Genomic DNA, 26372 nt, shown 5'->3' on the forward strand with positions numbered 1-26372 from the left:
CTTATTGACATTTATAGAACCCTCCACCCAACAACAGCCCAATATACATTCTTTTCAAGTATACATGGAATGTTCACCAAGACAGACGATTTCTAGGGTCGTAAAATGAACCTTACCAAATTTAAAAGAATTAAAATCATACGAAGTATGTTATCTAAACTTAACAGAATTAAACTAGAAATAAATAACAGAAAGATAGTTGGAAACCATGGAAATATTTTGAAAAAAAAAACCATACTTCTAAATAATCCAAGGTTTCAAGAAACAGTCTAAAGGGAAATTAGAAAATATTTTGAACTGAATGAAAATGAACACTATAACATATCCAAACTTGTGAAACGCAGCTAAATCAGTGCCTACAAGGAACCTGATAGCATTAAGGGCTCATATAGAAAAGAAAGAATTCAAATAAAAAATCTGAGTTTTCAGCTTAAGAAAATAAAAAAGGAGGGCAAACTACAGTTGACCCTTGCACAACACAGGTTTGGACTGCACGAGTCCACTTATATGCTGATTTTTTTCAATAAATATATTGGAAAATTTTTTGTAGATTTGTGACAATTTGAAAAAAATTTACAGATTAACCACATAGCCTAGAAATATTGAAAAAAAATTAAGAAAAAGTTAGATATGTCATGAATGTATAAAATATAATATATGTAGATACTAGTGTATCCTTACATAGGCATAAGGTGAGTGATATTTAATATAAAATTAATATGTTAGTTTTCTTCCTCTTTTATAACTTTGCTTTCAAAGAATTATATTACCATACAGTGTGCTTCTCTCTCTCTCTCGTATTGGAGAAATTGTGTATCAGCCTATCATCACAGGCAAGTGGGGTTTTTTTAGAGTAACAATGATTCCAATACTATATTATGAATATGATTGGAATAGTGTATGCTATAAAAATTTTATAATGATTCATTCTTTAGTGTATAGGCTAGGCTACCATGAAGCAATTGTATCGATTACACCACACTCCCATAAAGCAATCATATTACTGCTTCTTTGTTAACAATGCATGAATCGTTATACCTCTAAACAAATATGAATTTCTTTTTCACATTATCTTTCCATTTTTGATGTCCAGAGTTACACACCAAAATGTATGACACCTGCAGTGTTTTGTACCGTATGAGACAATATTGATATGGGTACTGACAGACAGATGATTCATCTTGTAAAAGACAATGTAAACTTACATACAGTACTATAAATACAGTACTATAAATGTGTTTTCTCTTTCTTATGACTTTTTTTTAACATCTTTATTGGAGTATAATTGCTTTACAATGGTGTGTTAGTTTCTGCTTTATAACAAAGTGAATCAGCTATACATATACATATATCCCCATATCCCCTCCCTCTTGCATCTCCCTCCCACCCTCCCTATCCCTCCCCTCTAGGTGGTCACAAAGCACTGAGCTGATCTCCCTGTGCTATGCGGCTGCTTCCCACTACCTATCTATTTTACATTTGGTAGTATATATAAGTTTCTTATGACTTTCTTAATAACATTTTCTTTTCTCTAGCTTGCTTTATTGTAGGAATACAGTATATAATACGTATAACATACAAACTATGTGTTGACTGACTTTATGTTATTGGTAAGCTTCCAGTCAACAGTAAGCTATTAGTAGTTAAGTTTTGGGGGAGTCAAAAGCTATACACAGATTTTTGACTGTGCAGGGGTTTGGTGCCCCAACCCCTGTGTTGTTCAAGGATCAACTTCTTGTATACTTAAAGCAAGAAGAAAGGAGAAAATAATAAAGAATAGAAATCAATGAAATCGAAACAGAAAAACAATAGAGAAAAAGAAATGAAACATAAAGCTGGTTCTTTGAAAACATCAGTAAAATTGATGAACCTTCAGCTAAATGAATCAAGAAAAGAGGAGAGAAGACATCAACTACCAATATAAGAAATGAAAAAAGGGACATCACTAAAGACCCCACAGATATTAAAAGAATAGTAAGGGAATACTATGAACAACTTCATTCTTATGAATTTAATAACTTAGATGAAACAGACCAATAGTTTAAAAGACAAAAATTACTAAAACTCAGTCAAGAAGGATTAGAAACCCTGAATGATCCTATAACAATTACAGTAATTAGATTTGTAGTTAAAATTCTTCTGACAAAGGAAACTCCAGGACCTGATGATTTCATTGGTGAATTCTATCAAATATTTAAAGAGAAATAGTGATTCTGTATGATTGAGAAAATAGAAGAGTGGCATTCATGACTTTTATTCTTTCTTAGAGGTCTTCCAAAAAACAACAAAAAATGTATTTATTTTCTTTATGAAATAAAACTCCTTCTATCTTGCAATTACCATGTGGGTCCATTGAAACCTCTTAGAATATGATAGATCATGGGATCTTAGTGATCTTGATTTAATTATACTAGATCTATTTCATTATTCTAAGAAATATTCAATCATTGCTCATTAATTATTTCCAGCTATGCTAAAAAAAGGAGACTAAATAAGAAGAAGAAAACAAAAAATGATGGAATCTCCTAGCAGGATGATACAATATTGAAATGAATCACCACTATTACATCATCCTTCAGTTTTCTGATTGCACTGCTCAAAGTGTAACAGCATCTTTCAAGAAGGTAAAAAGAAGACAGTGACACCATCCTTGTCGTCTTACGTTAGCTTTCACTGAATGTAGTTGAAAATTGAGAATTCTTATTTCATGCGCAAGTGGCAAAGGGAAGAAAACTGAGATCAGAAAATGTTTTGCAATTATTAGATGAACCAGAAGATGATGGTGAACTTGATCATATAAGCCAAATCTCTTGATGAGTGAGTAAGTGATACATGTCTAAGAACAACAAGAAAATTTGTTATTTTCATTTAGTTAGTCATTCATCAGGAAGGACTGGATCGTACAATATTTTGTGACAAGAAGCTGCCCATCTAATTCTGCTAAAAGGACACTTGACAGTATTCTTTCATCTCTGATGATGTACATGTACCACTATGTACTTGATGTGGATTGTCAGTAGATAAATGGACAAGGCCCGTGTGTTTTAAACAAGGGAATAGATTGGGAGGGAATAGATGATGTAAATGAAACAGGTCATTGGACCAATCGCTCTAACTGGTATTTACACATTTAAAAATGATGTGCAGTTATGAAGCAAACGAGTTGATCTTCCTCTCTTTGCCAAAATTATGAACCTTCAAAGTTTTCAAAAGTAGTGCATTTTGATGATGCAGGTGGAAAGTGAAGGCCCAGAAGGCAGAGGGGCCCAACTGAGAGGGCAGGATGGCTTCCAATACGGCAAGGCGTCTAGGTTTGGCTGGCGGAGAGTGAGGCTGGGGAGGGTGAAAGAGGCCGAGCTCTCCAGGCAGAGGAAGTGGCCCCTCCCCAGAGGCATCCTGGGTTCCAATCTCTGTCCAACGCCCATCACCTGGGTCCTTTTGGACCAGTCAGTTACTTTTCTCTAGGCCCCAATTCCTTCATCTGCAAAGGCAGGTAGTGATGCCTCCTTAAAGGGCTGTGGGGTATGAAAAGATACACCTTCATGAAGCACAGGTATGGGGTCCGGCCATGGGAAGGCTTGGCTTTCTAAAGCAGTGCCTTGGTTGGGGTCTCAAAGCTTGCTCTCCACCAGACCCTTGGAGCCCAAGCTGGGTCTCCCTGGAACCAGCCGCTTCCTCTATATCCATCCTCTACTCTGGGGCTGCTGAAGGATGTTTCTATGGCACAACGTGACCCACACACTCCGCGGCATAAAATCCTCTCCTGCCTACTGACCAAGCCTGGCACTCGAGCCCTGTCACATCCAGCCCTCCTGCATCTCGAGGCCTCCTCTCCCGCTGTGCATGCCACTTCTGCACATGCATCCTCTCCCCATTCCCTCAATGTGCTCCACACTCCCACCTCTGTGGTTTTGCAAATGCTGTTCCCTGGCCTTGAACCACGGTCTGGTAACCTGCACCGGACAAACTCCTACTCACACCTCAAGACCCAACTGAAATGTCCTGCTTTTTCTGTGCACCTCAAGCAGGCTTAGCCTCTCGCCTCCCTGTGGCACTTCAGACATCCTTCTATTTCTTCATTTTTGTACCTGTCGCAGTTCAGCCCCGAGCCCCTCAAAGGGAGTGTTCATCTCATCCATCTTTGTGCCTCCGAGTCCTGGGGTGACACAGCACACAGCAGACCCTCAGTAAATGTGTGATGAATGAACAAATAATACAACTAAGAAGGTGGAATCATTTGGATGGGAAGATTGTGCTTTGTGGTTGAAATTTTCCATATCCACTCTGCATACATGCTCCAGAAAGTTCTTTCTGAAGGATATTTTTGTGCTTTGTTTTAACGTTAAGCAATCAAGTCTCATATTAAAGCTCCTCATAAATGGAGCAATTGGAAGCAGGTGTTCAACTCATGTGTGACATGATCGTTTCACTTAGAAAGAGACTACAGTCGTTTTCTTCCTCGCTGGCTTTTTAAGTATAGACAAAATAAAACCAGCAAATTCAGAGGGAAAAATTAAAGTGCAAGACCAGAGGGCCTCTGCAGCCTAGCCAAGTGCCACAAAGTCTGGCTCAGTGACAGGGGCTTCTGGGGGTTCCCCCTTCCAGGGGTTGCCCTTGCCGGGTGGAAGGGGCACTTGCCTATAGCCCCTGGGGGCTGGGAGCACCTCAAGGGCAGAAGGACCCAGTGAATGCCACTACTGCGTTGTATCACTGTAGCAGCAAATGCAGTGGATGGTAACGGTTCAAAAAATATTAATAGTGTACTTATAATAATTGGTAAAGGAGTGGCTGAATGGTTACTTCATTCACGCCTGTCAACAGATCTCAGTGGGGAGCAGACTGTGACACGTCCCGGGTAAGATGGGAACCCACTGCCGCTTCAAGGAGCAGATGCTCTTACTGAGAGAAGCCAAGGAGACAAACGGAGTCACAGCTCAGCTGGACGCAGAGATTTTCCTGCCGTGAGTGAGGCTGGCATTGGGTGGCCGGGGGTCTGGTGGGGAGCACTGCCTAGGAAAGGGCTGGAAGGGATCCTTGCACCTCCCAAAGCAGCTGGCACGGCTGACCCCAAATTTATAAGAAGAAAAATATACAAGTACATGTGTGTATTTATGCACATAGAAAAAAGACTGAAATGACACTCAGTATCCATCAATTACCATAAGGTGTTCTGTGCTTCCCCAGTTCACACCTACTGCCCAGGTTAACGTCTTGGGCCTGGAGGAAGTCCACGTGTTCTCCTGACAAGCACCGCGCACCTCCCTCTGCATACGGTGTCCCCAAATGTCTTGGAAGGCTGAGCAACACGTGTATATATCTGACCCCAGGCTCATAAAAAGAAAAACATATATGTATATATTTATGTGCAAAGAAACAAGATGGGGATGATACACCTTAAAATACAAAAATGATGTTCACAGGTGCTTAGATCAGGTGTATTTTCTAACCTGTATCTGCATTTTCTAGTCTTTCTACACTGAATGTGTAATTCTGAATGTGATTTTTCTTGAACTAAGGAAAAGACAAAATAAACAGCTCCTGGGGGGCAACTCCATCATTTGCACCCGTGTGTGGACTCAGCGTTAATGCAGACCCATGCTGCTCTCTTACCTAATGAGTCTCTGAGGCGCGGTGTCTTCTATTCTGAACGGTCTGTTCTCGCACAAGTTTCGAAATTCGCGGAAATTTAACGTGACGCTGAGCCTCAAGCCAAGAAGGCCCAGGAATCGCTCGAAATCCTCGTCCTTCAGGTTGAAGAGCAGGTGCTGCAGCAGCCGATGAAGGTCGCGCGTGGTGACGATGCCATCCCTGTCCATATCCATCTTAAAGAAGGCCGCGTAGGGGTCCTAGAGCCAAAAACGCAGCGTCAAAGCCTGTCCCCCGGAACCTGACGACATCCCCCCACCCCTGCCCCCCGCGCTGTGGACTCATCTCCAACATGAGGAAGCAGCCGTGTTTCGACTTGGCTTTTTGGAGGTTTCACCGCTCCAGGAATATCCTTGCCATGATTTGCTTTCCCCAGGAAATGATGAACTATGTCCTCAGGTGCCCTCTTTTAATGCAAAGAGTTCAGGAAAAGGGACAAGAAAGGTGTTTCTTTCCCTTCTGCTCCCTCGGCTTCTGGAACCGGTACTTCTAGTACCAGAAGTAAGAATGAGTACGCTGGAGCTTTCCAGGGCATATAAAAATCTTGCCCTCAAGTTTTTATACAACTTTCATAATGTTTGGCAACTTCTGTCCACGGGAAAGCCAGTGCTGTGCTGAACTCACCCTGAGTTGCCACCCAGAGGCTGGGCCCTGTTTTGATGCCCGTGCTGAAGGCCCCGCCTGAAATCTGCCTCTGTGTCTGCAGGTCGTGCTGCGCGAGGGCGGTGATTCCCATTTTGCAGATGGGGAAACAGAGGCCTGCAGGGAACTTGTGGTCGAGGCCAGGCTGCAGAGCTCAGGGCACACCCTGGAGGCGGGTTGCTTAGTTTCAAAGCCCAGCTCTGCCGGCTACTAGCAGAGTGACCAAGGGCAAGAGACTTAACCCTGCCAGGCTTCTCATGTGTAACGGGAGGAGTATAAAGTCCCTGCCTCTGGGGTGGTTGTGAGGATTGAATGTGCTAACGAGGCGAAGCACTTAGGAGGTGACTGACAGGTTTCCTAAGGGCTCTAAAATGTTGTTACTATTACTGCTGCCTGAGGTCGGACAGCAAGTGCCTGGCAGCGGGATCTGAATCAGGTCTGTCTGGGCCAACACCCTGCGGCCCCCCCCATGCGATCCTGTGTCTCAGGCTTGGAGAGCTGCAGCTGCTGTGGTCCCCGCACCCCTGCTGCCATCAGCCCCTGAGGCGGCCCCACCCACGGATCTCTCTGGCTACTTCAGAGGCCCTGCCTGTACCTTCACGTCCCAGGACCCTCCACAGAGGTCACGTAAGGCAAGCCCTGCCACGACTCGAGTGTCCCGTTCAAACCTTTTGGGATTTTGTGGCAAGATCTATCTGTACTCACTCACTTATTCTTTCACCAAAAATTACTCAGCACTGCCACATGCAATCACTGCACTAAATACGGTGGGAACCGACTTCAGGTGCTGCCCCTACCTCTCAGAGACGCCACTGTCCAGCGGCCTCTTCTCCTGGAGCACCGCCTGCCGGGGCTGCAGGCCCATCTCTTTGCTGCTGATTCCCTCCACGTCACAGCTCCAAGTCCTCCCACACCCTCCAAACCCCCGTCTCCAAAGGCTGTGAGGTATCTCCCCTTGGATGTCAAAACAAGCAGGGCCGAAATCAAACTCCTGGCTCCGCTGGACCCAGCTTGTCCTCCTGGTCCTTCCAGCTCGTCCCCCTGGTCCTTCCCAGCTCAAGAAGTGGCAGCGCCTTCTTTCTGTTGCTCAGACCACAAACCTTGGGAGCGTCCCCGGGTCCTCCCTTTGCCTCACACCCTGCATCCAATCTGCCCACACAGCCACGGGTTCAGAGCTTCACTTCTCCCACTTCCACTGCCTCCACCCGGACCCAAGGCTCCTGGGCTTCCCGGCTCCCACCCTCGCCCGGCCCCCCATTCTCACAGCCGCCAGTGATACCCGCACGGCTCAAGCCAGTGCACGCTGCTCCTCTGCTCAACCCACGGCACTCGGGGTCCAATCCTCAATCCTGACCGTGGCCCCAGCCCCCTACCCCTCTGCCCTCATCTCCTCCCTGCTCACCCTTGCTGGTTTTTTTTTGGGGGGGGGGTGTTTGTCAAATAACCCTTTATTGAATTATTTTCCTTTGCAGCTCTTAACTAGCTGACATTCCACCGCCCACTGTGGATGTCACCTACGATGTCGTGAGGGTGGTGGCCATCAACACTGCAGCCCAGACTGGACGGTCCCCAGGATCTCTTTAGTGGCTCCAGAGAGTTCTCTAGCTAAAGATCGATGTCACATCTCTTGGGCGATGTTGACAATCACATCAAAAATGATGTTTCCGCTGTGCTTAATGTTTTTCTGCTTCCTTCTGTCTCTTGGCAGCTCCTTGAGGGCTTTGATGATCAGGGCAGAGGCAGAAGGTACCACCTCAATCTGGGCCTGTATGTTCTGAATGGTCAGTTTCAGTGTAATCCTCAGACCCTTCCAATCACCAGTTGCCTTGGTGATGTCATCACCAACCTTTTTTGGAGACAGACCCAGGGGTCTGATCTTGTGGGGCCAGGGCAGATGTGGCACTGACTTCCCCACTGGTGCACCTCAGGTACACGACTTTGATGTTGTTGGGGTCAAACTTAGGCAGCATGGTGGAGGCGGCCGGTGTCAGATGAACCCGGATTCGGGACAACCGAAGAAAGTTGCACCTTGGCCTCCTCCGAGCCGAGAGCCGAAAGCTACTTGCTGTTGTTGGAACATGCCAAGCCTGTCTCCGGCACCCCAGGGATTCTCCACCAGACCTGCTGGGCCTTTGGTCTCTGCCCGAATGCCACCTCTCCAGGGAGGAATTTCCTGTCCCCTCTGTGCAAGGGCACCACCCTGATGGGTCTCTGGCCTCTCACCCTGCTTTATTTTTCTTCACAGCACGTTTCACCACCTGACACTCTGGAGATTCGCGTGCCCACTGTCTGCTCCACGTCTAAAGGTAAACGTGATATCTGGGCTCTGATCTGTTCCTCGAGACAGCTCCAGCCCAGAGAGCAGAGCTTAAGAAACATCCGTGGCGTGAGGTTGGGTATGAACGATGCAGCAAATATTTCCTGGGTACCTATGATGCACCAAGCACCCTGCTAGGTACAGGGACGTACTGATAACTGGCCCCTGACATCAAGGTTCTCAGTCCCGTAGGGAAGAAAGATGTGTAAGCAAATTACAGCAAGTCAGCGTGATAAATGCAGCAAAAGGCGGGGGGAGAAGTGCTCTGACGCAGCCCTAATTGCTGGACAACAGGGACAATCTAGATGCCATGGAAACCCATATTTATAATCTTCACAAATTTTTAAAATTTACTCATTTCCTGAATCTCAGTCTTTGACTTCCCAGCATGAAGACTCCTAATTTTATTGGAGCCAATACATGTTGGAGTGAAAGAGATATTATTTCAATTCCTGGCTACGACATTTACTAGGTATGTGGCTTCGGGGAAGTCTCTCCCCATCTCTGACCCTCCGTTTCTTCATCTATAAAATGGGAACACTAGCGCCTACTTGATAGGGTAGTTGTGGGGACTGAAACAACTGAGGCCATGTAGGTTCACTGCCTGGCATGTAAAGTGAATTCTCTTATGCTTTCAACAAACAGCTATTTGCATGGCACGCACCGTGGTAGCCAGTTGTGTTGTCGGGCCTTGACGTCTCATGGAATTACAAGTCCCCGCACTCTGCATGCCGGAAGGTGAGTGGGCAGCAGCAGACCTCCCAGCAGGTCTGAAGGGCCGGAGGCAGGACCAGCGCTCCGGTAGGAGTTGGCTGGTCACAGGGAGAGGAGTGACGATCCAGGCAGAGGCGCGGGATGTGCAAGGCCGGGAAGGGGAGGCAGGGTGCTGGCCGGAGTGTGACGGGAGGCGGAGGGGGGTCGAGAGGGGCCAGAGAGGGGCGGCAGACCAGCCAGGCAGGACCCGGGCCCGTCCTAGGAGAAAGGGGACACTCGGACCGGAGCTGCGTGTTGGGGTCACCCTGCGAGGTCGGGTGTCCAGGACAGACTGTGAAACGAAACATGCAGCGGCGGAAGTGTACGTATAGAAGACCCTATTTGTGTGGGGTTTCGATCCTGCTTGTTTTTAAGAATATACGTGACTTCGCAGACATGCTCCTGAACCTGCACGGACGCTGTCTAGAGGGTGAGGTTGAAGGTGAACCCACAAGGGCCACAGGAACCTGTCCCCAGGTCATGTCCCCAGGTCACCCAGGGGGTCTCTGTGCCTGCTTTCCTCACCATAGTCAGGGAGGGGGGACGCCCCTCGTTTGGTCACAATGAATTATTTCCTTCGACTGTTCGTGGTCTTTGGCCTGGGCTATGACGGTGAGGCTGCCTTACTCAACTGTGCTGTTGTCCGTAAACCTAACTGTGCTGAGATGGGCTCATCTGGCTACAAAATCACTGGGCAAACAACAGCAGCAGCAGGATTAATAGCATTTTCAACTAATACAAAATAGTTTTTTCATTAGTGATGGAGAGAGATATTCAAGAATTTCTCATGAATAGGAACTCAATAAAGGAAATAAAGTGACTGTACCTTCCCACTCAACAATCAAGACACATTCTTTGGGACTTCCCTGGTGGCACAGTGGTTAAGAATCCGCCTGCCAGTGCACGGGACACAGGTTTGATCTCTGCCCCGGGAAGATCCCACATGCCGCGGAGCAACTAAGCCCGTGCACCTCAACTACTGAGCCTGCGCTCTAGAGCCCACGAGCCACAACTACTGAAGCCCGCGAGCCACAACTACTGAAGCCCGCGAGCCACAACTACTGAAGCCTGTGCACCTAGAGCCCGAGCTCCTCAACAAGAGAAGCCACCGCAATGAGAAGCCCGCGCACCGCAACCAAGAGTAGCCCCTGCTCACCGCGAGTAGAGAAAGCCCGCGCACAGCAACGAAGACCCAACGCAGCCAAAAATAATAAATAAATAAAATAAATAAATTTATTCTAAAAAAAAGACACACTCTTTGTCCCGTTTACATACACGTGTGAGGGCAGTGAGCAGCCCCCCCCGGGAACCCGGATATAACCAGCACCCGAGTCTGTATCACGCAAACCCTGGCAATTAGGGGTTCACGTCTTTGTTTTATCTACTAGGTTGTAAGTTCTTTGCAGGATGGGTGGGTGTTGGTGAACGTTTTTAGTTAACTATTTAAAATAAAGACCATCTTAGGAAATACGGGACATCTGTGAGCTGTAACCAAGCTACACTGATAATAAACGTAGGAAGACGTGGTCCCAGCAGGGAGCTTGGCTTCCCCGTGTCCCCACTGGGAAAGGTGAGCGGGAGGAGACAGGCGGGGAGGGGGCCAGAACAAGGGGTCTGGGTTGCCATGGGTGAGGCAGCAGGACAAAGGCAGCCGCGGGCGATGGCCACCCGGCCCTGCTAACCAGCACAGAGGGGCTGTTTGCCCCCGTGCCTCTGCTTCCCCTTCCGCCCTCTCTCCCTCCCGCCAGGCTCTCCGCCCCGTAAATGACCCCTGCCTGCTCCGTGTTCTTCTCGGCTGGGCATCACATTGGACGAAATAATGAGGACTAACCCTTCTCCCTGTCTGCTTACGGTGACCATATGTTTTCAAACCAAGAATTAGGACGCACGGTCTGATGTCTGGACCGAATAGTCAAAGTCAGAACCATGCCACAAATCCGAGCTAGACAGTCATCATAAGTATATGTTTTAAAATGGGAGCTCAGTAATAACCAGAATGAATCTCCAATTGGCAAACCATGCGGGGAAGATGTTTCAAGCATAGCACACTCTGGAAGCCCTGCCCCTGGGGGCTGGCTCCACCCACAGGGTGCTCCCCACCTCTCCTCCCCTGGACTCACTGGATTTCCACCTACTGAGGTGTTTGCCCCTGCACATCCTGGGGTCTCCACACCCTGGGGTCTCCACGCCCTGGCGAGGACACATTCTAACTCCCTCGTGCCCTCTGCCCCGTTTTGTAGCTAATGTGGTCAATTTATCAATCTTCCTTCCCACTTTAATGACCCACTTTTACTTCTCAACACAAAAACATTTGAGGTCATTCCTGCCTCTGTGTTTGAATGGCTGCTGTTTCTCCTGTCTTACGCATTACAGCTTCTGCATGCAAACCACGCCTCCGTCACGCAGACCCGGGAGCTTTTCCCTAAAGCCCATGACCTGTCTGCCACCCGCCTTAAGCAAGCCCACTCTTCTATTTTTCACTCCCTTCTTTTTCTGGCCAGCACATGCTGAGGGTTTAAGATTTGGTTCAGGGGTCACCTCCTCCAGGAAGCCCTCCTTAATGGTTTTTTTCCCCTGTGCTTCCATAGCACAGTACGGGTCCCTCTACGGCAGCCAATCATGATGTGTCGAATTGTCTGTTGACCATCTGTGTCTTGGGCTGGACTGAGCTCCCTGAGCAGGGCTCCCATATTTCAGCCCCAGCTTTTAGCAGAGAGTCCAGCTTATGACATGCAAGTGCACAATGCTCGTTTGGTTTGTGCAGGAGTGGAGTGGACGGGATGCCTGAAAGCATCCTGAATTCGCTGTGACTCGGGTTGTCGTGCCCCTTCCCCCCCCTCCCTGTCTTGTGAGGAGGGTCTCCTTACTTCTCCAAGGCCTGTGAGGGGCAGCAGGCAGACCCAGCAGTGTCAGCAGGGAAGGGCCTGGGGGAGGGGAGGGCATCGCGGAGTTAAGCCCTGTCCCGGGAAGGGGAGAAAAGGCAAGCCCGAGTCTGCGGACGGAGCGCTCTGTGTCCCGATGAGCAGGACATGCTGGGGCCGCAGGGCTCACACCCGCTGCAGCTGAATGGCTGCGAGCGAGGAGAGGGCGGGAGGGGAGTCCGGAGAAGCCAAGCAGCAGAGAGGTCATGATTTACCCGGAAGGATTCCTTCAGTCTCCGGGGGAACTGTCTCAGGCACTCTTCAGCAGTTATAAAGTAGCCATCCAAGTTCCCTTTGGAAAGAACTGGAGTCTGAGATGAACTCATTTCTGGCCCGTTCATCTTAGGATCTGAAACAACGACATAAATCCGGGGACTTCCCTTAGTGGCGAGCACGGCTCTTTATTTCTATCTCAACACTTGACTTCTTCCGTCCCCAGGCCTGTTAGAACACTATACAGTACTACAACCCCGCAGACTGAACCTAGCATGAACTCTGTTACGATCTTAGACATGTCCCCGTCCCCACGAGAAGAACTTGTTCTCCAGACCACCAGGGCCATGCTCTTGCCCAGCACGTTTCCTGTCTGGCTCCTCTGTCCGTCCTCCAGGGCAGGGACCACCTCTTGCCCATCTCTCCATTCCCAGAGGCAGAGAATAAGGATTCCTGCCTGTTCTGTTTCCTAGAATTAGGTCCTACACACAGGAAAGCGTAATTCAGTCATGAGGCAGGTCCCGACCTCCTCTGTGCTAGAGGTCTCCGGACAAGTCCTGGTCTTTTCAACAACCCTAAGAGGTACAGTCTCTTCTCGAGCCCAGTTTACACACAAGGAAACCTATTCTTATGCCCATTCTCCAGATGAGGAGATGGAGGCTCAACTTCCCCAAGGTCACAGGGCTCACAGACATCACAGCTAACCCAGGCCCGTCGGATTCCAGAGCCCAGCTGGTTAATTACTGCATTAGGCCCCCTCTCTCCCCTAAAACCGAGGAAGGAGGTGTAACCTCCACTTAAAAACCAACCCATTTCCATCAGGTTGTGACACTTTGAGTGTGGCTTTGTCTAAAGCCAGGCTACAACCTGGGACTTGGTTTTGTATGTGACTCTCTGCACATGTCGCACCCACAGCCCCCCAGCCCCCCACGTGGTCTGCAGGACGGGCAGCGGGCAGGGCGTCTGGAGCTCGTGGGCATCCTTGAGTCCAGTCCTGAACCTGGCCTCTGCCTTACCCACACCTGGGCCTGGAGTGGCCTCCCCGGGCTTCGCTACGCCTGGCAGATAGCAACTCCCCCTGCTGCTTGATCCCCTCTGCCGTGTCCACCCCCGACCCCCCAACGGCCTGGAGCCGCCATCTTCCCCCACCCTCAGCATCTGGCCATATGTTGGGGGGACTGATGGGGGGCAGAGAGGGGGGAGGAGGGCAGGGAGGAAGCTGCTGAGTGCGGTGCTCGCTCTGTGACAGGCTCACCGCCCTGGGACCTCAAGCAAGTGACCCCTCACCCTGGGCCCCGATTTCCTCACCTCAGCGATGGATGCCCCCGGGCACTGGAAGCACTCACTAAAATAAATGGGGGGGTCCTCTCCCTGCTTTTTATTGTCCTTCAAAAAAGTCAAAACACGTAGCCAAAGAAAGTGTCAAAATCCTAAAATTCCATGGCTTCCGTGTTGTCTTTTTGGGGGGTGTGGGACCTCTCTCCCTTAGGATCGGCAAATGAAATCGGGGGGGTGGTGTTGGATGGGTGAGGAGTCCCAGCGGCCAGCTTCTCTAGCGAGGCCCGCCACACCGCCCGGTCACCTCCCAGGCCAACCCTGGGGAAGACGGCAAAATGCAAATCGGGCTCCGGGTTCTGCCCCATCCAGCCTGCAGTGCATTTATATATCCGTGGAATCATGCATATATATGCATGATTTCTGCAGCTTTTCCAGAGGGCTTATTTGTCTACCTAAACTTCAGTAAGAGTGGAGACAAGGGAGGGGAGAGATGACAGAGCCAAGAAGCGGGAGGCTGGGTGCTGGTCATCCGTCTGCCTGGCGTGCAGCTGGGAGAGCAGATTAAAGACCAGGTGGCGAACGGGAGGCCCCACCTCCGGCCCGGACTCCATGGTGCCCAGCAAACTTCCTGACAACCATGTGGGTCTGGGGCAGGGGGCCGGAGGGGAGGGACGGTGGCCGGGTGATCTTGGGCAAGTCACTGAATCTTCTAGCATCTCTGTTCCCTTATCTGCAAAAAGGGCGGAAGAACATTTGCCTTGCTGGCGCATGGGTGTCACTAATTACAGATAACCAGCAACTGTTTTTAGGAGGAAAACCTTAAAGGACATGAGGTGTGATTGGAGGAGCATAGGCTTGGGAGTAAATTTTAGAAACCATTTGGGCTCCTACTATTTGTAGAAGGCTCTGTCCGACAAAATTCTGCACTCACGGTGCGGCTGAGTGAAAAAAAAAGGCCGAAACACAAAGAGAAAGTTTTTTAAAAATGTCTGTTTCAGTCTTAGGACACACACACCGTTTCAACATCTTAGCTCACACTACTTCAACCCCAGCAGCCTGGCAGCACAACTCGGAAAGACCGGCAGGGCCACGGGTGGGAGACAGGTTGGCACCTGGCCATGAGCTACCTTCAAATCCTGCTGCGAAATCAAGATAACTCATCCCTTCTTTCTTGTATCCTAATTCTGCAGTCAGCAGAGCGTACTGATCGTCATCCATCGGCATTCCGTTATCTTCCAGGACCTGACAAGGAAGACAAGTGACGGGAGGGGCCGTTAGGTGGTCCCGGGGTCCCTGCCGGCCGAGCCCCTCCAGCCCCGCGGCAGGCTCACCACCATGGCCCCTGCACTCCAGCCTGTGACTGTTACTTGTCTGCCTCCACCCAAGGCCGCCCTGCGGGCGAGGCCCAGTGTCCTGGGGCTGGGGCCCAGTGCCAGGCTTGTTTGTTGAGTGAATGAGTGAACAGAGAGACAGGCGGGCGGCCGGCCTGGCTTTTCGGCACGGCAGGCATTCGGGGCTGCAAGCATCGCTGCAGACCTTTTCCCCAGCCATGCCGTCCAGGTCTCCAGATTCACGTCTGCTGTGACAGCAGTGGCTTTCAGGGCTCATAAGTGAGGTTTATATTCACATATATCCTAGGAAACATGAACAAGATAAAGCAAGGCGGTTTGAGGAGGGAAAACTAGAATTCTGATCGAAGTCTCATGATGGTCCACAGTTTAAACTGTAAGTTACTATGTTTTTTTGCAGGGGGATCCATGGACCCCCCTTTTTTCCTCTCCTGGTGTGATCCACTCACTGAAAGTTATCCGTGATCCCTTCATTCCAGTGCACATAACCTTCTTTTTACCAACCGTTTCTACTTTGTGTGAATAGAAAATTCACACCCCTGGTGGGCAGGGGGTGGGAAGCAACTGAGAAAATACACTTCCCTGCATTGCAGACTGAAGCAGAATCATCTAGATGACTCTTCCCAGGAGACGACGCCTTCCTAGGAGAAACTGATCAGGTGGGCTGTTCGAAGGGCACATGACGCTGGCGTCCCTTTGCCAAGAGCCAGTTAGTCAACAACCTGGACAGAGCTGCCTGCCTGGAGGTGAACCTCCCAGAAGGGATGCTGAGGGACAGAAGACAGCACCCCTGCTGTTCTCACGGTATTCACGATTTAAATGAGAAAACATGGCTTTCCTTCCAGAAAAGGATATTGAATCACAATTCAAAATGTGTCCATGCATCTAAGGGCCAAAGACACCCAGGATGACTGGACTCTCCCAGGACAGATGCAGGAAAGCTGTGTGGGAGAGCCAAGTCTGGAGATGGGTTATAAGAAAGGCTGTGCCTGAATGTTGGGGACACACAGATCAGCCATTAACACGGGGATGATCAGGGGCTGTGATGGCACAGGAAGCCAGAGTAAGTTAGAGGGCAGAGGAATAGCGGGGTTAGCACCACCCTGACTGCGTTCTGTGGAGGAAGCTGAATAGGGGAAAGGGAGCAGGAGAATGGGATGAGATAGTACCCATCATCACCACCACCACCATCATCACCACCATCATCACCATCATCATCATCATCACCACCATCACCACCACCATCACTATCACCACCATCACCATCATCATCATCATCACCACCTTCATCATCATCAACATCATCATCATCACCACCATCACCATCATCATCACCATCATCACTATTACCACCATCACCATCATCATCATCATCATCACCACCATGACCATCACCATCATCACCATCCCATCATCATCACTATCACCACCATCACCATCATCATCACCGTCATCATCATCATCATCACCACCTTCATCATCATCAACATCATCATCATCACCATCATTACCATCATCATCATCATCATCATCATCATCATCATCATCATGTAGCGGTGCTTATGCCTATTACATGCCAGACATTGTGCTGAGATCTTTACGGGTGTTAACGTCTCATTTAATCCTTGTCATAAGCCATGAGAAAAGCACTCTTACTAACTCCATTTTAAAGACGTGGAAACTGAGGCTATGAGAGCTGCCCCAGTCACATGATTAGAAAGTGACAGACCTGGGGTTCAAACCCAGTTCCTCTTAACCCCTATGATGAACTCCACTGTTGGAATAAGGTCACTGAGGCCCAGACAAAGAACAGGGCAGGTGGAAATGGGTAGGAGACGACAGTAGGAAGTGGGGGAAGTGCTCTCCCATGCAGCGCTGGCACTCTCACGTGTATCCGAACAGGCCACACAGGCAAAGGCGAATCTGGGTCTCGACAGAACACCCTGAGATGCCCTCGGGACACCAGAGGGTGGGAGGCCTCTAAGAAGTGGCAATGAGGCCACCTCCCACTTTCCCCTTTGCCCCGGGAGCAGAGGAGAAGCTCCCGGGGAGCTGTCAGGAGTCAGTTTCTCCTCTGCTCCCGGGGTCGGACAGGTGGAGGCTTGTGCCCCGGCCTCCGCAGACTAGGTCTGCAGAATATAAGCCTACTTAGCAGCAACAGGGTACCCAGAGCAGCAGTGCAGCCATCAGCCCCTGCTTCGGTGCCGCCGTCTCCGGCGTGTGGGCTAGGACCAGGGAGCTGGCACCCCTGGCCATCTGTGTCAGTAATGAGCTGAATGTGACAGCAGCTCGCTGTGTCTGTGCCCGCCCAGTCGGTCGGGCACTGGCCTTGGCTTGGCTTGTATGTGTGGTGAAGTAAACAAGCTGCAGGACGCGCTTCGTGCGGGATTGGAAGCAGAGCGAAAGGGAGGGCAATACAGGTGCCGCGGTGTTGCCGGGGGCTCGGTGGACGTGGGGAGCAGCGCTGGATTCCAAGGCTGCCCCAGGGGCCCACCTGGGGACCTGGGCAGGAGTGCGTGACTGGGAATTCTGGAGGCTCTGCGCCATCTGCAAACACACCCCGCCCGTCCCGCTCTGTGCAGGGGCCTGTCCCAGCTCGGGATGGAGCAAAAGCCTTTAGACAGACTGCCGTGGCCCACGCACAGGCACCCAAGCAGCAGTGGGGCTCTGAAACGGATAGATTGGTGGCTTTCTTTGAAAAATTACTTTATATTTTGAAAACAATTATACATGAATTATTCATTGCAAATGCCTCCTGCTCAGTCCTTTCATAAAAACATATGTAATAAATAGTAAGAAAATGTCTGTAGGCAAACGTTGCACAGCCTGGAGGGAGGGTTGCGAAGCACTGGGGAGGCTGGGCACGCCTCAGGCAGCCTGTCCGGAGGTTGCAGGTGTGCCATCCCCCGTGGGCACAGAGCACCACCAAGGATACAATGCCCAGGAGCGCAGTCCCCAGAGAGACACTAAGCACGTCACAAACGTCAGTATGCCTCCTGCCCCCACCTCGCACCACTCATTCCTAGGATGAAAAGGGCAGTGAATCAACTACATTTATCACCACCCTTGGAGGCAATTTACAATACAGTGTAAGGCGAAACTGCAACATTTATAAAACAGATTTTCAAGTGTTTAACCACTCAAGTTTTGTCCTTTGGTCTTTTCTAGGAGGCATTTCCCTAAGAAAGTTCCTCAAAGAATAACAAACTGTGACCTGGCATATTCTGATTCACCAAATTGTCACTTCCACCATTCCCGGGACATCACTTAGATCGTAGACTGATTCTTCCACATTAGGCCACAGCATTTCATGGAGTTGTTGCTGGGCTCTCTCGGTGAAGGCAGGTGCTCCCGGGTAGGTGCCCCATAACTGGAAGTTGACTGATTCAGTCTTTCCAAGTCCAGCTCCTGCAAAGCATCTCGTGCTTTGGGGCTACATCCACCAGTCTCTATGTGAGTAATACTTGTTTGCTATGCCTCTGGCATCATTTTTGTGGTGGTTGATCTAGGGAGTATAACACACACCCTTCACTTTTAACAGTCTATTTAGTAATATTGAACCACGTCACCTGAAATGTAGGAACCTTGCAACCATGTAGATTCGTACCCTGCCCCTGTCCTTTAAGGACAAAATTGTAGGTTTTTTAACATCTACATATATCCTAAACCCCATAAGACAATGTTAAAATGGTCACTTTAAGCACTCACATGCACTTTTTAAAATTAATTAATTAATTTAAATAATTAATTTTTGGCTGCATTGGGTCTTCGTTGCTGCACGCGGGCTCTCTCTAGTTGTGGCGAGCGGAGACTACTCTTTGTTGCGGTGCACGGGCTTCTCATTGTGATGGCTTCTCTTGTTGTGGAGTACGGGCTCTAGGCGCACGGGCTTCAGTAGTTGCAGCACGTGGGCTCAGTAGTTGTGGGTCACAGGTTCTAGAGCACAGGCTCAGTAGTTGTGGCACATGGGCTTAGTTGCTCCACAGCATGTGGGATCTTCCCGGACCAGGGCTCAAACCCGTGTCCCCTGCATTGGCAGGTGGACTCGTAACCACTGCGCCACGAGGGAAGCCCTCAAATGCATTTTAATTAAGAAAAAAATAACCTTTTATATTTAATTGGATATTTACCATTTCCAATGTTCTTTATTCCTTCAGGATCATCTGAGTCTCCATCTAGTATCAAATTCCTTCCCTTCCTTTAGCATATCTTATAGTGAAGATCTGTTTGCAAGGACTTATCTTTGTTTTTTTTTTAATCTGAAAACACCTCTATTTTACCTTTATTCTTAAAGGAGACTTTTGCTGGATGTGAGGGGTTTTTGTTTGTTTTTGTTTCTGCTTTCCTTTCAGGATGGTAAAGTTTCTGTCCCACTGTCCTCTGGCCTCCATCGTCTCTGATAAGGTGATGGTAATTCAAATCATTGTTCCCCTTTTAATGTGTCATTTTTCACATGCTACTTTAAGATTTCTCTCTTTGATTTTGGTTTTCAGTTTATCTATGATTTTTCTTTGTATTTATCCTACTGGGGGTTTTCTGCGTTTCTCAAATTTATACATGTAAAGCTTTCACCAAAAATTGGGAAATTTCAGCCATTATTTCTTCACATATGTCTTCTTCCCTAGTCTTCCTTTCCTTCTGTGACTCCAATTATACCTATGCTTGACCTTTGATGTTGTTCCACATGTCCCTGAGGCAACTGTTCTATTGTTTTTTTTCACCTTTTCCTTTCTCTTCTTCAGTTTGTGTAACTTCTGTTGATCTATCTTCAAGCTCACTGACTCTTCCTTTTGTCATCTCCGTTCTGTGGTTCAGCCCTTCTGGTGAATTTTTATTTAGGATATTCTTTTTTTCTTCAGTTCTAGAATTTCCATTTGGTTTTTTTCAAAAATTCTATTTCTCTGCTGAGATTTCCTATATTATCATTCATTATGAGTATACTTTCCTTTGCATCACTGAGCATAGTTATAATAGTTACTTTAAAGACTTCGAGTGCTAATTCTAACATCTGGATCATCTCAGAGTCTTTTCTCTTGAGAAAGGTCACATTTTCCTATTTCTCCATATGCTGATAAATTTGGATAGTATCTTGGACGTTATGAATGTTATGGTGTGGAGATTCTGGATTCTGTTAAATTTTGTTTATTTGTTTGAGTAGACAGTAGACTTGGTTGGATTCTGTCTGCTGGGCAGCAGTTTAAATCTCAGTTTTGTTCTTTTATCCTTAGCCAGGCTCCTTGCAGTCTGCCCCACTCTTGTTTCATTCAGGGTCAGCCAGAGATTTGGGCAGAATTTATAAACAGAATTTGGAGCATCCACTCTCTGGCTCTGTCCTTTACAGAAATCTCCCTTTACTTCCCAATGGCCTTAGTCACTCAGACCTCTCTCTGCTCTCTGGTTCTTCAGGCTGGAAAGACTGCTGGTTTTCTATCAGTGTTTTATCTACCTTATGTGGCACCAACTTTAGCCTTCACTCAGGTGAAAAGCTGGAAAAAATGGGAACATTTCCCCATGCTATTCCCGTTTCCACGGGAACATTCCCCATGCTATTCCCGTTTCCATGGGAATATTCCCCCATGCTATTCCTGTTTCCATGGGAACATTTCCCCATGCTATTCCCACTTCCAAGAGTTGACTCCTCTCTGGAATCTGTTTGCTTAGTTTCATTCTCCACGGTCTTCAGGTACTTGATTATTTATTTACTTATTTATTTACTAACTTGTTTAACATTGCCCAGTGTTTATAGTTGATGTTTCTGGGAAAGTTGGTCTAGCAGGAGCTTATTCAGCCACCCAGGAAGCAGAACTCCCTGTAACGCTTGCTTGCATGCTATAGCAAGCACATCCTTAAATCACAGCTATTACCAGCTCAGGGAAAGCCTTCCCAGTCCTTAGAGACAAAACTCTCTTTTGAGCATCCATAGCCCCTCTGCTTGCTTCTATCATAAACAGTCCCTCATATGGGACCTACCACATGGCAGGCACCTGACAAACTGCCAGTGGATAGAGAAATTAGAAGCACTTCTTTTTCACCTCTGTACCCCAAGAGTACCCAGTAGATGCTCAACAAATGCTGAATGAGAAGAAGAGGGGGGATGTCAGTGTAAGGGAACCCTGGACACTCGCCCAACTCCTACGGCATGAGGATGAATCTTGAGTCTGATGTAAGAAAGTCCACACGAGGCAGATAAGCGTGCAAAGTGGTCATCCAGCCTTGGCTAGGAAGTAGTTAGACTATCAAGAATATCGTGAAGCAGGACAAGAAGACATTGTCCTGTGAGAGGTACAAAAGGAAGCAGGAGGAAAGGGAGTCAGGCTAGGAACTGTGAAGTTGTACTTGTTCTTGAGACCTGACCTACAGATGCTTCACACTTGGGTATTTCACTGCTTTGGTGCTGGGTCAGCCATGATATCTTTATTGTTCTCCCCTTAATACTATATTTAGTAACATTCTCTTTTGAAAATGTCAGTCTGCCTCGGTTAAGGGGAACCAAGGAAAAGACTCATGTTTATACATAAGCCAGAGAGGTAAAGGACACGACCCAAGGAGAAGGTAGAATTCAGGTGCACAAAATCTGGAGACTGCTTTTTTAGCCATTCCTCCCTACCTGGAGATTCTCTGACCTAAGTTATTTGTGATAAAACCAAAGAGAGTTCTGGGCTTTCTTTTTAATAAGTAATATTACTTGTATTTCTTGACATACCCATTCATAGTCAAAATGAAACAGGCAAAAAAAGTCTTCTCTAGAATTTCAGACTTACTCCATCTCCCCACCCTCCATCCCCCATCCCAGTGATTCCTTCTTTTCCAGGTCCTCTCCCAATATTAGCTGCCACAGTCATCCAGAATGTAGAAATAATCAGAGAACTCAATCATCAAGACTATCTGGTCACATGCAAACCTGGTACTAGGGATGAGAGTACCATGGCTGGAAAAGAACACGGAACTCTCAAAACAGATTTGTACTTGAATAGAAAGTTGAAATTCTTTTAGCAAATGCTTCCTAGAATATTCAGACACACACACCTGATTGTACATGTGGCCCCAGCAAGACAGAGTGTTCAAAGCTGATGCAAACCTACATGAGAGGCAAACATGATGCTGTCACCTGCACAGGTCGCAGTGTATTTAGTTTGAGATGGTGTTGCCTGTGATGAGTGCAGTTAAAGTAACGGGATTTCCTTTTTGTTTCTTAAGTGACAGGAGTACTGTGAAGAATGAAATGGATGTTCAAAGGAGCTGGAGCATCTTAGATAAAAGCCCCTTGCATGAGAACACTGATGGTGGCCGGGGGCAGGGGGGGCACTGTTCCGGAGACAGTGGCTCAGAATTGAGAGTTAAAGCTGGTGAGCATCTCAAGCACAGAGTCCCAGCATTAATGGCCTAATGACAAGGGCCAGAGCTGACTTCAGAGCAGCAAACACGGACTCCCGGAAGTAACAGAAGCTTCGCAAGTGTCACTGAGAACGAGAACTTGCCTGAAGAGCTACTAGGGGCCAGCCACGGCACACATTATCTTATTTAAACATTGCAACAACCCCTCAACGGAAATATGACTAAGTCCATCTTACAAATGAGGAGACCAAAGTTTAGGAAGGCTAAATAAACCAACTGTTTGCTAGAAAGACCCAGCTGTAAGCAGCGGAGCAAAGGTTTGAACACGTGTCATCCTGACTCAGCAGGGGGAGAGCCTGGCACATTGGTTGCAACATTTACAGATTCACCTGCAGATGAGGAGCCTGAAGCCCAGAGACACTGGCACCTGCCCCCAAGGACATGCTTGAGCACAGAGACGCTCAAATAACTCCAGTGGGGGGACTGCCAAGGGACGCTTGGTAGCCAGTGACAACAGCCCAGCACTGCTGGCTGAGTCTGGACTCACAGTTGAGGCTCAGACTCTACAAGCCATGGACAGCCACACACTGGGAGGTGAGTCACTCCCCACGCCAACGAGCCGCCCGGCACTCTGCAGAGGACACAGCTCAGACCCCAAGCCTTTGTGGGCCACATGTTTGGAACAGAGCAACAACAGCGACAGAGACTCTGAGTCAGCTATCACATAACGACCATCCAAAATCTGGTGGCTGACAACAAAACAAACATTTATTCTTGCCCTAGCGGATCTGCAGGTCAAGTGCAGTTTGGCTGATATAAGATGGCTAGATGTTTCTCATTCAGGCTGCAGGTCGGGTTTAGGCCTGTTTCACATGCATTCATTCTGGGGACCAAACTGAAAGGACAGCAGCTGCCCTGGGCAAGCTCTTCTAATAGCCCATCACTGGAGCCCTGGACACTCACCCAACTGGGCCAAGCCAGACCACACAAGCACATCTAAGGTTGCTGCTCAGGTCACATCTGCCACACTCCGTGTCCAACATCACTGGGTAAGTGAAGCATCCCCTGAGGTGGTGAACAACGGAGAGGGAGGATAATGAAGAGAGAGTGATGGATGGCAGGTGCATGAGCTCTGAGGTCCCTTCCAGCTCTTTGAGTCTATGGGATTCTATATGTTTGGTGGCAATGCTGTGACCTCCAGAAAGATACCATGGTCACGATCCAACCACTCCCCCAAATCTAGAAATGTCTAATCCATAGGCTAGATCTATCCAGTTCCACCCAATCCATGGGTGATGGTGCTGAACCACATTTCCAAAAACAATCCGTCCTCCAACCATACTGCCCAACTCTGGACCTTCAAGACAGACTGATGGTTTGGTAACAAACAGGAAGTTGTAAAACAGTAGGGTTTTTCTTTTTTCCTGCAGGCATGATGATGACAATGAAAACAATGAAAATGATGATTTGGTTTAGTGGTTTTGTTTTTTTTTTAATATTATCCCTGTAGAACACAACAAGACTAAAATTGTGTTTAGATGGCTCAGAATGACAAAATGCTGAGCCTAAATGCAACCTTCAGAAACTGTGAAATGAGAATAAAAGGCAAGGTGACCTGACAGCTTTCGGTGTCAAGGGGAATCCCAGGGGTGACCTGCAAATCGACCAGACATGTCTAACCTTGGAGGCAAGTACCCAGAACCTAGTGCACTTTTGCACACGTGTAAAATCTTAGCGTATTCCACAGGCAGATGAACCCAGTACTTCAGTAACAAATTGTGAAGAGTGCAGATGAAAGCAGACAAGCCAGGCCTCCTTCGGAGGAGGCTGTCCTCAAGTCCTGGAGTCACACCTGTTGTTCAAAGGGCAGGTAGAGACAAACCATGGGCCCAAAGCCAAGCATAAGGTCAAGTGCAGCAGGAGAAGCTGCCACTGGGCAGCCGGCCACCCTCTCCTCTGCGCGTGTCTTTATTTCTCTCTTCTCGATTTCAAAAGCAGATACGTTTTCAATATATAAACTTAATGCAAGTCCAATTATGACCCTAATAATGCATTTGGGGGTAATGCGATAAAGCTTATATGGAAAAATATAAATCTGGCCTGAGAGTAGCCAAGAAAATATAAAAAGGAAGAAAAATAAGGAAAGATCTGTTTTACTAAACTAAAAAAAAAATTACATTGATATGGAAAAAGATGTATAGATCACTGTAACAAAATGGGAATTTTCAGATGTATACCCTACTATAATGAGAATTTCACAAATGACAAAGGGAAAATATAGAAGAGCCCCATCTTACACAGTATACAAAAATTAATTCCATACAGATTAAGCATTCACATTTAAAAAATAAAGCAGTAAAAATTCTTGCAATAAAGTCTAGATTATCTACAAAATATGAGAGAGACCTGGGTGCGAGGTCGGGGGGTGGGTGGGTAGAAGAATGAAACTTTATTAACCAAGACTTCAAGCCTAGAATTTATTTAAAAAAAAAAAGAAAAGGAAAGAAAAGAGGAAGAATGGATAGAAGATATTGAGTTGTACAAAATCTTAAAACATTTTAATGTCAAAAGATATAATAAAACAAAAAGTCAAATGATAGATTGTAAAATATACCTGTAGTGCAGAAGACAAAGGGTTAATAAATCATTAGTTAATTCAAGAGATATTGAGGGACACCTATATGCCAGGCACTATTCAAGCTACCAGGAATACAAGAGCGAACAAAACAGCAAAGTCCCTGACCTCTGGTGCCAGGCCCTACTGAAAGGGTTCACGTATTGTACTGAGTTGATTGTGTCTCCTCAAAAGATATGCTGAAGTCTTAACCCAGGTTCCTGTGAATGTGACCTTTCATGAAAACAAGGTCTTTGCAGATGTAATCAAGTTAAGTTGAGGTCATGCTGGATGGGGTGGGGGCACTACATCCAATGACTGGAGTCCTATAAGAAGAGGGAAATCTGGACACAGACACAGGGAGAGGAGAACATCAGGCGAAGACACAGAGACAGAAGGGAGGGGCCAGAGACCAGAGTGGCGGCAGCTACCAAGCCAAGGAACGCTGCCAAGGATTGCCAGCAACTGCCAGAAGCTGGAACAGGCAAGGAAGAGTCCTCCTCTGCAACCATCGCAGGGAGCAGGACTGCTGACACCTTGACCTCAGGCTCCTGGCCTCCAGAACTGTGAGAGAAGAGATCTCTGCTGTTTAAACCACCCAGTTTGTGGGAATTTGTTACAAATTCCTAGGAAATTAATACACTCAGCTTAATCAGCTCATTTAATCCTTATAACAATCCTATGGCATAGATACTAAAATGATCTCCATTTAGGGATACGGAAACTGAGGCACAGAGAGGTTTGTCCAAGGTACATAGCTGTTAAGGAACAGAGCTGGGATTTGAACCCTGGCAGCCTGGCTCAGAGTGGGCATTTTAAACCACAGTTCTACAATGCTTCAAAATTGATGAGTTCGTTCAAAAAATATTGAACAATTGTTTTGTGCTGGGTCCTGTTTTAGATGCTGGGGACAGGGCAGAGAATTAAAAAAGACACAGATAACTGCCCTCGTAGATGTACACCTCAGGGAGGGAGGGGGGGCTGCAGGGAAGCAGTGCCCCCGGGAGAGAACGAGGCTGGAGTTGATGCAAACGGGACAGTGTCAGAGAAGAGCTGTGGCAGCTGGGAGGGGAAAGGCTGAGGTCAGGTTAAGGGATACAGAGCCAGATGGGGAGAAAGTCCCCGCGGTGACAATCTAGAGGATGGGGGTAAAGTGGGAGGCCCAGGCTTCTTAGGAAGACAGGGATAAATAACGATACCTAAACTTCTTATAAGTTGACAAGAAGGCAAAGGATGTAAATAGGCAACTTGTAAAAGAACAAATCCTCATGGCAAAAAAACGAAACAAAACATATGTTCACTAG

At 47.7% G+C, this 26372-nt stretch overlaps 1 protein-coding gene and 1 pseudogene across 1 annotated transcript in view; both read right to left on the reverse strand.

Moving 5' to 3' along the window:
* EFCAB6 (EF-hand calcium binding domain 6) overlaps positions 1–26372 on the reverse strand; it is a 256527-nt gene that overhangs the window by 83046 nt on the left and 147109 nt on the right. Inside the window, exons 18-20 of the mRNA XM_036864665.1 lie at positions 14898–15012; positions 12495–12628; positions 5611–5846 (exon numbers count right to left, since the gene is read on the reverse strand). Coding sequence (XP_036720560.1) covers positions 5611–5846; positions 12495–12628; positions 14898–15012 — 485 coding nt within the window. The remainder of the gene's footprint in view (positions 1–5610; positions 5847–12494; positions 12629–14897; positions 15013–26372) is intronic.
* Positions 7768–8348, reverse strand: LOC118901970 (annotated as a pseudogene).

The sequence above is a fragment of the Balaenoptera musculus genome, chromosome 10 (assembly GCF_009873245.2).
Source record: "Balaenoptera musculus isolate JJ_BM4_2016_0621 chromosome 10, mBalMus1.pri.v3, whole genome shotgun sequence".
Taxonomy (NCBI): domain Eukaryota; kingdom Metazoa; phylum Chordata; class Mammalia; order Artiodactyla; family Balaenopteridae; genus Balaenoptera; species Balaenoptera musculus.